The sequence below is a fragment of the Rhipicephalus microplus genome, chromosome 3 (assembly GCF_043290135.1).
Source record: "Rhipicephalus microplus isolate Deutch F79 chromosome 3, USDA_Rmic, whole genome shotgun sequence".
In the NCBI taxonomy this organism is placed as follows: domain Eukaryota; kingdom Metazoa; phylum Arthropoda; class Arachnida; order Ixodida; family Ixodidae; genus Rhipicephalus; species Rhipicephalus microplus.
The window spans coordinates 162,071,000-162,082,082 of NC_134702.1; the positions used below are offsets into that span (position 1 = coordinate 162,071,000).

The 11,083-nt window shown below is 44.3% G+C and overlaps 1 protein-coding gene across 1 annotated transcript; it reads right to left on the bottom strand.

Annotated features, from left to right (window-relative positions):
• Positions 1 to 5,015: 5,015 nt before the first annotated feature.
• On the bottom strand, positions 5,016 to 6,803 carry LOC142803418 (uncharacterized). Its single transcript, XM_075888539.1, has 2 exons — positions 6,281 to 6,803; positions 5,016 to 5,166 (listed from the first exon to the last, which is right to left on the bottom strand). The coding sequence occupies exons 1-2, from the start codon at positions 6,485 to 6,487 to the stop codon at positions 5,050 to 5,052; spliced, it is 324 nt and encodes a 107-aa protein (XP_075744654.1). The 5' UTR covers positions 6,488 to 6,803; the 3' UTR covers positions 5,016 to 5,049.
• Positions 6,804 to 11,083: the final 4,280 nt, after the last annotated feature.

Below are 11,083 nucleotides of genomic sequence, written 5' to 3' on the forward strand. Positions count from 1 at the left end.
ATAATTCTTCTTGGTTTGGCACCCTGCTGTTTTCCAAGTATTTACCAGCCAATTTTCTCGTTCGCTTACTCCATTTTGTATCTACATTCTTCATGTACAAGTAGCTGAATACCTTCCAAGCCCAACGCTCCTCCCCCATTTCTCTCAATCGGTTCTCAAATTTTATCTTGCTGCTAGCTTCCCTGCCCTCAAATGATGTCCATCCCATATCACCTTGTACTCCCTGATTTGGTGTATTCCCGTGAGCTCCTAAGGCAAGCCTACCTACTCCACGTCTCTTAATTTCCAATCTTACTTGAACTTCTGATCTCATGCACAAGGCCGCATTGCCGTACGTCAGACCAGGAACCATGACCCCTTTCCATATTCCTCTCACAACATCATACCTATTTTAATTCCACGGTGCCCTGTTTTTCCACAGCAAAAACGGTGGTAAAAGTTAATCTTAAAGAAGAAAAAATACATTTATTTTGGTCAGCCATAAGGCGACATGGCGCACTGCCTAAAAAGTGCTGCACCCCCTTGGATGGCCTTGAACTCGCGATCGGCGGCGGCGAATGGGCTGGTCATCGGTGATAGTGAAGAAGTTGAAAGGAGAAGGCCAATAAATCACGTGTTCAAACGTGCCAGTGCCTGTTCGCTGCTGCAAGAAACGATATAGACATAGCTTTTAGAGATTACGAGAAGGCGATTGAATTCGACGAGATATCAGCAGTAACGCACGCACTACGTAATCAGGGCATCGACGAACCCTTAACAAACATACTGGAAAAAATCTACACTGGACACACAGCCACCATAGTTCTCCTTAAATGAAGCGACGAAATGTCATTAAAGATGAGTGTAATACCGGGAGACACGCTCCCCAATGCTATTCAGCGCGTGCTTACAAGAGATTTTCAGGGCCCTATATATTGGTAAGAGCTACAGATAAGAGAAAATAGAAAGTAGCTTAGTAACCTGCGATTCACTGATGACACCGTATTGACGAGTAACTCGGGGTTTGACCTACCCATCATGAATACAGAGCTGGACACTTAAAGCAGAAGAGTGGAACTAAAAAGTATTACGCACAAAACTAAAGTGACGTGCGAGACTCGCTGCAGAAAACAGCACTTTGCCGTAGTTCGAGAGACGCTGGAACTTGTACAGGCAGTAGCCGCAGAGCAGAATCACGAGGGTGAAATAACTAAAAGAGTAAGGATGGGGTAGATCACATTCGGCAAGCATTCTAAAATCATATATGGTAATCTGCCACTAACCCTCAAAAGGAATGTATATAACAGCTGCATCATGCGGGTACTTACCTAGGGAGCAAGAAACTGGAGGCCTAAAAAGAAGATTCAGCTTGAAAGAGCACTGACATCAAATTTCAGAATCGAGATGTGCCTTGCGATTGCTGGGTGAGCGTAGGTCGTCTTGTCGAAATTGTAATTGAATCTGTCGCGTGGAAATTATTTTATTTCAACGGCAAACCGCCTACGACAGTTTACTGAAAATGGAGTGCCCTGTGACATCGAAAATAGTGCTACGTGATCGGTGTGATACATTCCACACATACAATCCTGAGTGACGATGCGCTAGTAGCGATGACGTCTGCGATCAGAGTGCTCTTATCGTGGCGCCAACTGGCACCGAAGCCTGGAAACGCTCTCGTTCGGCACATCTAATCTCTGTCGCACTGCTTTGAATTATTTCGTAAAATTACCAAGATGCAAACCACCTTTAAGAGAACAGCCAAAGAAAAGAGTACAATTCAACATGTGCTTGTCGGTCAGCCTGTCGGGAAACCGTTGTGAGTTGCGGGTGAGGGGCAGTCGTCTCGTTCGAAGCGCGCAAAAAGCGCAATGGTGGTGCCTTTTCATATCACGTATAAGTTACACGTCAACACGACCACAAGCTATCACAGTGGAACAGCGTATAGAAAGATACCATCGCTAACAACTAATACGCAGGTATCGTTGAATTTCCGCTCGTCTGTGGACTTCTTTGTGTCCGCGTAATACAGAGTTACTGCCACCACAACCGCGAAAATCTGGATAGGTGGGACCATCTGCAGGCGCAAAGCGGAACCTGGTAAGCAGGGAACGTATTCTATTTCTCCGCTGATGCTCATTCCCAATAGCAATATTCCATTGGCTCCTTTGCATATACCTGAATGCTGCACAAGTAAACAAACAACTATAGCTGAGACACACGAGCGAACATGACATCCTCGGGCACCACATCAGTGCTGTTTGGAACAGCGTTCATTTTGAAATCGCTGTCCTGCAAAGGGGCAGTAGAAGAAAACATTACCCGCGACGTCCCGAATCGTGGAGATTCCAAGCTCCAGACTCTCGTATTCAACCCGAGTCAACTCTTCATACAGCAACGACAGTAATGCAGGCGATGAAGCATGACTGAACTTGTCCGCCTCAAAGGCGAAATTTTGGCGAAGCATCTGAGCCTGATGTTTTTTTTTTCTGGGGAGAAGTTACCAGCTGTGGCGCGACCTGCAAGACACCGCGAAGTCGCGCCACTAGTAGTGCTTCCACCGCTAAAATTGGTGGGATGGCCGGCCTTTAGACTTGTGCTAGTACCAATGATATACATCAATAATGTGGTAGTTATTCATCTCGCAGTTGTATTTTAAGTCACGAGTCACTGCTACGGGGTCTATAGCTACTTCTTGACGCAGAAATCTTAGCATGGGTAAATTTTATGTCACTGCTCTTTTAAATTAAGGACGATGCAGCGAGTGATGAAAAGAAAAGTGATAGGTGTAACCTTAAAAAAAACTAGAATAGAAAAGAGTGGCTCCGGAGAAAAACTTCTGCCACCTCTCCGAAGGGAATCGCGGGGAAATACGAATGCATTTTTTGCGAGAAGAGAGGGCGTCATTGCCGTCAGACAATCGCCTTCACCGACTTCTGCTATCGTCTTAAGAGGGGCCCAGCCAGCTAACGGTCGAGAGTTTGAAGCAAGTGGACGGGAGAGTCGGGCGCCAGTGTTCTCGGATCTGCGTTGGCGTTTCATAGTGGCGTTTCGAGCATACATTTCCGGATGTTCTTGAGAGGCGCCCCGCCAACGAATGGTTGAGAGTGAGGCGTGAGTGGACGGGAGAGTGGGGCGCAGAAAGTAGAGAGAGTCAACGGTGAGTGAAAAAGCGCCGAAGCACTGCACCCACCCTCTTCTAAACTCTCTCGCACCAGATGCTCTAGTTGCTAGGGGTGAGGTAAAGGGCGCACGTACACAGCTGGTGTTATGGGAGAGGGAGTGAGGGCGAAGAGATAACACCTGCCGGCACGCGGCCGACGCCGGATGCGTGACATAGCCCTACTAAAAACTTCATTCGCATTAAAAACTGGTGTTAAAGGGGTCAAGGCATGGCCTTCGTACAACTCACGGTTTTCGGCGAAAAACGAAGGTAACGGGTCAAATATGCTTGGACACGTGTGGAAAATGGACTGTTCAATCCAAAATAAGCCGTAGAAGTCATCAGCTGTTAACTCCGCCCTTTGCCGGTGACCGCCATTTTATCATAGCGTGCGTGACATTACAAGCTGAAGGAGCAGGATCATCATCTGCTAAAAAGCAGCACCTTCCGCATGCTATCAGTGCTACGACTGTTGCTTGCCGCGTGGTGCGCACATGTCAGTGGGTTGCAACTGTTGCAATGTGTTACCAGTACAATCACCATAAGCCGTGACGGCGTCGTGTACGTTGTGCATTTTGACTTCGACTCCATCGTCGCCAGCTAAACCGACGAAGAAAGCGTCGAAGACGGTGTGAACAAAGATACCAACGACCTCGACGTTGTGGCAGACTTAAGAAACGGCTGTCCGCAAAGATAAGTCGTTTTATTTTATTCGTGTCAGGTTGAAAAGCGAGCTTGGGATTCGGGGGTTCGTCGACGCTGCATTCGCAAGCAAGTGTTACTTAGCGCCGTCGAATTGGCAAAGCGTGCAGATTTTTGTTCGCTCGCATACTTACATGCACGAATTTCGGAGCTGAACATAATAAATAGGTGGCCGTAGCGTTGCTGCGCATTGGAACTGTTGTTTTTCTATCAGTTATTGCAAGCGGCTTTTCTAAACAAAAACCGAGGCGAATCGCGTGCCAGTGTGGCACTAGGGTTACTCTCGATATAAATTTTGACCGAATATTTCCTTGAACGCTGTCGATTGCATTCGGTTTCGGTAAAAAAAAATAGCAAGTGCGACGCTCAACCATGGCACTGCCTGCGAGGAGTGTCAATAAATATTAATCCGTAGTGGCGAACGATATAAGCATTGCACAATCACAGGAGACTTTTTGACATTCGAAGTTGCTTGCTGCAAGCAGTAGGGCTAAATGGGTAACGCGGTGGCATTGTTGCGACGCCAGGAAGTAAATTAGTTCCAGTGACAAGTTGAACAATGCAGAAAAAGTTCGATTGCAGGTGCTGCTGACCACGGAACACGATCGTCCTCCAGAATACAGACCGTGCAGCTATTCTCCCAGCAGGCGGTTCATGGCATCACGGCTAGCGATAACGCCAGTGTTGCGCTACTCTCAGGCCTCTTGCTCGTTTGTAAAAATCTTCGATTATAAATTAACGGCTCGACCAAATTCGCTCAAATTTCGCCAGTTTGCCTCTCAACTAGTCACAAAACAACCAACACAACACAGATTATGGTTGAAAATTGCGTCTCATGACCCCTTTAGGGATGTCATAGTAGTTGACTGGGCAACTATGATATAATTTAGATGGGTCGGGCACGTAGGCATGATAACAGCTGGTCATAAAGGGTAGTTGACTGGATTCTCAGACAAGGCAAACGTACTAAGGGAACACAAAAAGGTTAGGTGGGCTGGTGGGTATAGTTATTTCGCACGTATAACGTGGCCGCAGAAAGCAGTAGACCAGGTTGATAGGCAGAGCATGGGAGACGCCTTTACCCAGCAATGGTCGTAGTACGCTGATGATGATGCAAAGTGGTCAGGGCATTAAACAAAAAGTGATGGAAGGGAAGAAGACAGGCGAGTTGTATTACAGCTCATAGCACTTTATTTTGAGCTAAAGCTTCAATCACTCGTCCACCCGTCTAGATGAGAGCCATATCCAGTACAAGTTCTGCTAGCCGCAACAGCAGCCAGGATTTGGGTTTCTGCCCGGTGGATATCTCCATGCACAACGTCCCACTGCGAATGCGATAAATCACTCACTCAGGTCCTCTTCGATCTCATAATAACTATGTGTATATTAAATAACCTGCATTACCAAAACGTTTTGTATCCGCATGCAAATATGCCGCGTTAAATTTGGTGGGGATATGCAAAACATCAAACAAGACTCTAAGGATATGGATGCCAATTATTCTTCTTTTAATGGAGCACCTTAAAGATGGAATTATTGATCATTCACGTCTTTTACGGCAGAATTACAGAGATAATTCAAGAGCTAGCGCACTACTGGCTCTAAACTTTGAATTATTAGTTTCTTAGAATACTTCGTTGCCTAGTTGATAAATTTTTAGTTCAAGTTCTGTAGGTTATCAACTTTTTATGAAGCTAAAGACGGTATGAAAGAAGTTTGTTTAGCTAAAACTCGGAGAGCAGACTGAGATTATAAGAAATATTGGTCAAGTTTGCTTTAACCCGCCCTAAGTCAGTTATATTGCATCGAACACTTTTAATGATAACTTATACCACACGTACTGCTCACCCACACTTTTTCTTTTCCTATTTTTCTTGAAGTCCATGCCTCTGTCTGATTTTGATGCCGTAACACCTTTTCATAGAAAGCTGTTCGGCACCCTTAGTGAAACAACGCAACAGAATTATTGGAGCGTTCACACAAGGCTGCTTTCAATGGCAGACAGGTATGCCATGACAGGTAGAGCTTATAAGATTGTCATCTTGATGCTTCAGCACCTTCTTCCTTCATGACCTTCATGCAATAATTGATGGCGGCGATCTGCTCGATTTTCCAAAATAGTGTGTATTTATTTCTGCGTTTTCAGTAACGTTTGCAGCTCTTGAACATAAATGCTCTAAATGCTAATCAAAGAGCACTTAACTATGTCACACATTTTTTTAGAAAAAGCAACTTGTTTGAACTATCCTGATGGATTGGGATGCCATCTTGTTGCAATCCTGATGAACAATGTTCTCAGCAGCACTCTTTACTGGTTGCTGTTGCGCAACGCTCATAATCACGAACGTGTTTGAAGTAACATGTAGACATGACACTAGCTAGGGAAACGTTTTCTTACAATTGAATATTGGAAAATCAACAACCATGAATAAGTACTACCTTGCGGACGACGTGGTCTGCCACCACCCGGGGGAGGACGTTGTCCGGGATCGTTACCTGGACGAGCTGGTGGTGGGCGAGGTAGAGGAGGTGGAGGATGAGCTGGTGGTGGGCGAGGTAGAGGAGGTGGAGGATGAGCTGGTGGTGGGCGAGGTAGAGGAGGTGGAGGAGGTGGAGGTTGTGGAGGAGGTGGAGTAGGGGCTGCATTGGCCCATGACTGGTCGTCGTTCAGCATCGCCGCAAAAACAAAAAGGAATGCGGCCAATAATAGTAAAATGCGGCAGCTTGGAAATCTCGCCATGTTTACTAAACCTTCAAGAGTGTGCGTTTTGGCTGGCAGCCGTACACGTTTATATGCACATTAGAACACAGCTGGCGTAAAAAGCATTCGGTACGTGAATTTCATAATAGTGTAAACGCTGTTTGCCAAGCATCCTGATGCTACGAGGGCCTGAAATGAGTAATCGCAGTCATCACTGGTACTTAACTTGTGCAAAATGCCTGAAATATCAAGTTGCTTGGCTGTGATCAATAGTGAAGGCATGCAAGAATGTGCGATCTCAGACTGGCAGACAGCGAAACGATATCATTCGAAAGGAATGCATTGTGATACCTCTTTTTCTGATATCGTCATCCCTGGAAATAGTAGCATTGTGCTAATATTCTAAGGTTTGAATATTCTATTCGAAAGCTTCTGCATTCTATTCAATGTTTCTATTGCTTAGATTAGCGCAAATATATGCACGACACAAAATGGCATAACATTTATAAAAATGGACATGCAAACTTACTACGTCTGCGCTGATTTTGCAAACTTTGATGTACAAATATAAAAAATTGACAAAAATTATAGCAAAGAATCACTTCATATGCATCACAGCACACAATGGTCTTTCGCAATAGATAAAATTCCTCTGCCTATATTCACAAAGACTTCTGACAATAACAAAACTTATTACGATATTTCGGACAAACGCAATACAGATCATATTTTAAACAAAGTCGTCTATACGAAGAAAAAAAACACAAATATAAATTTTTGTGAAGATGGCCCTACCTATATAAACTGCCCTACAAAAAATTTTTCTTTTGGTTTGGAACGGACATAAAATTTTTTTAGCGAAGGTCAGTAGTTGCACTAAACTTAATAGTAGATATTCGGTTCAGTTGATTTGCTTCTTGTGATCTTTATTCGAATTTGCTTCAAATTCAGATTGACACAACGGCAAACAAAAAATCATGTATTCTTATGAAAGTGCGATACAACGCCTCCACTTTCTTCTACATTGCACTGGAACGCAACTCGCTCGTGGTTTTCATAAAAAATTGTAGTTCTTCGAGTGTGGATGAACCAAACAATCTACGAGGCTGTTTGCAGATTTAGAAACACTTTATTAACACAAGAACCACACACGCACACACACACACAACACACACACACAACAACACTAAAACAAAGCACACAATGACATAGAAAGTACGGACAAGCCTGTTAGTGTCTCTAACCTTACGCAAAGGTCATGTGCTCTAAGGTGACGCATGGCGACCCACGTGATGTTCGTCACGTTGAGAGAGCAGTAACGCTGAGGAATTGTGACGGGATGAGGTGCTGAGTGGAGAGAAAGCAGCTTCCGTGAAATACTGGGAACTTGCAAGGTAGCTAGATGCTTGCAGTTGAGAAGCGCAGGAGCAGGGGGTAGTTGGCGGCCACGCGATATCCGTAGCCTTAACTCATGGACCGCGACGCTCTGGCATGACGCTCAGGTCTGGCCACACGACTGCGTACAAAATCTCGCACCGTCTGCCTCCTCTTTATTTTTCTTTCGTGCGACTCCCTTCTCGTGCCGACACCTCTTTAGCGCGTGCCTCAGCACGTCTTTGTCGTTTTCTTTTTTTTTTGCTGTGGACACGGGCTCACTGGCTTGCTGGCACGCGCACCACAGTGGGGAACTCTCCTAGATAATAATGTTCCTAAAATCTTTACAATACAATTTTCAACATGGAGTGGCACAATACACACATGTGCACCTGAATTCAAGACCAGAATATCTAAAAATAAACTCATGAAAATGCTATTGCACTAGACTCATCACAAAAAATCGTTCTAGAAAGCACGTGCATATGCTTTTAATTTCTACGAGAAAACCAGGCACACAGAAGACGTGACAGAAGCCGGTATAACGAAGAAAAAAGCATCAACAGACGCTGCGCGTGCCGCTCATCTCCCCCTCGAAAACACCACTGCTACGCCGACCAACCTCGTCGCATTCACCACCGAGTGGTCTCTAGAAATATCGAGAAGGAAGGAGTAAGTCACTCCTTAGTTGTGTCATGGGTCACAGACTTTTCGAAAAGGTCCCGCCCCTTCCCAAATATAACTGTGCATTGTGCCGACAAAATTTCGAGAACCCAGAACCCACGGCGAACGTTGGTCGTTGGGTTGGTCGTTGGTCGTTGGGTCTCGTCAAGCTACTTATGTAGCTTTTAACCCAACGCAACCATCCAGCATGTATAAACTGGAAAATAAATTGAATTGATAATTGAATTGAACGTATGTAGACGGGCGAGCTGCGGATGGTGGGGATAGGAAGCAGAAGAGAGCTTTATATGAGCGTGCGAAGGCTCATGTTTCAAGCAGAGACGATTAAGGGTTTTCCACCTGCGGGTGAAGGCTTGTGTTGAACACAGGCGATGTGTGTGTGTCTACCACCAATGGGCATACACATGTTCTGCAGTCGTAGCACATGAGTAGCCGACATGTTACCGGTGAAGAAGTTTTGTTATTTAAGTGCAGACATTTCACGACGCGAGAGTTTCCTGGAAGAGAAACCTCAGGCGCAGCAGGACGACAATTGGCACTGATTTTGAGTGAGTGTTTCCTTGAAAAGAAGCATTCAAGCTGCCTTCCAAGAACTTTGAACTGAATACGTTTGATGAACTTTTTAGTGTATAAGTGTCCAGGTTATTTAATGCATGAGATTACATTGTAGCGTGTGTTGTTGTTTCTGGCCCTTGTTATACGTGTATAATATTGTGTTGTGTAGCATAATGTTCTGAGTATCTTTTGATTGGTGACGTATTGAATTGAATTATTGACAAGTGTGCATGTTTGCGTGTTGTTTGTTTTGCCATTTTTTAAATATATTTTTCTTTTACTACCAACTCTCTGCTCTGCCTCGTTCTTCGGACAAGAGCCCACATGCGCAAGTGCACCAGAGGGACCAATACCATGTTGTCCGCCCTTTCATAATGCGATTCGTGGGGCAGTACGTCAGCCCTTGAAATTATTAGCCCGGCGATTGCCTCCCTAATTGACGAAACTAGTGACAGTCTCCTTCTAGCACAGTTTTGAAAGATTCACTAAGCAACCATTCAAACAGTGCTATCGGCATGGAATATCCGTCCTTGCAGCAGTTGTGAGAATGAACAATGTAGTTGCATATCAACAAAATTCGAATTGTTTGTTAGTGAGCTGAGGAGCTATCACTGTTTGTTCCTTTCTTTCTCTTTTCTTTGTTTCTTTCTCTTTTTTCTGTCTATATTTTTTCTATTGATTCCTTCTTGAAATCGCTTCCTGTTTCCCCAGAAAAAACACCACGTTGACAAAACAGTATATTACTACATGATGCCCAACTTAAATACTTGAATAAAGAAATTACAAGAGAACGTTGCAACATTGAACGAAGTACCACGAGCTTCATCGCGAGTACAGTCATGATAAACTGTGATAAAATACTCATATCTTATGAAAAATTGCAGTCTTAAACTTGAAACAGCCCAACTGACCAGGTTAGCCGGTTGGCAGGTCATGCACCAGAAAAATTAATTACTTTTTTCTTGTTGTGAGGCAAAAATACGCTTTTATTTACACTTCAGGAAGGCTACAATAATCTTTCAATTTTTATGTCTTTAAGATACCCTCGAAATATTTATGTAGGTACACAAGGAGCCACCAGAGGCTCCATCACGAGTCACTGGCGACAAAGCTGTCGCGTCAACAAGGGAAGTGGTGGGTTTGCTTGGGTGTGTTTCCTATGAAAATGTTGTTCATCTATCTGCCATGGGAATCAGTATAACACGAAAGTAAAATGTGCTTTGACAGACAGTACAAGGATTATTGTAGACTGAGAATAATTTCCACGCTACTTTCGGTATTTGATCGGCATGACAGCGTTTGTGATTGTTTCACCCGCACTGACGCCTAATGGTGCATCTTTACTCAGACGAAAACCCAGGGTGGGTAAACATTGATCACCAAAGCCCATTCTTCTGCCATGGTGGGTTATCACCCCATCTGCATTATTCAAGAAATATGTGCTAATTAGCACTTTGCGTTCCTCGGCTCGGCATCGTGTTGTCAAGCTTCGTCCTGCTGGTACGTTTTTTCGCTGAAAGTATGACCAGTTCGGTCCAGCCATCTTGTGTGAACTGAAGTAATGTAGAAAAATTGGGCTGCTTGGAATGTGCTCGAATACGGTCAGTGCAAAAAAAGAACACGAGAACACAAAAAAGTGCATAACAGAAATGCTGTTTAAAAACTGAAAGTTTATTGGAAAAAACGAGACATATTAAACACATAGGGAGGAACTAAACCGTCTGTTCCTTCCATGACCTTCAATGCACTTTCTTGCGTATCACCATCTGAGCTCGCATCAACTGGCTTCCACTTCCTGAATTCTCGAGTTCACACTTGGTCCTTATTCTTTTTTATAATAAATGCGAAGCATTTCTTAGCGAACTTCGGTGACTTTGAGCGTATCTATCTATCTATCTATCTATCTATCTAGCCGCCTAGGACTTATA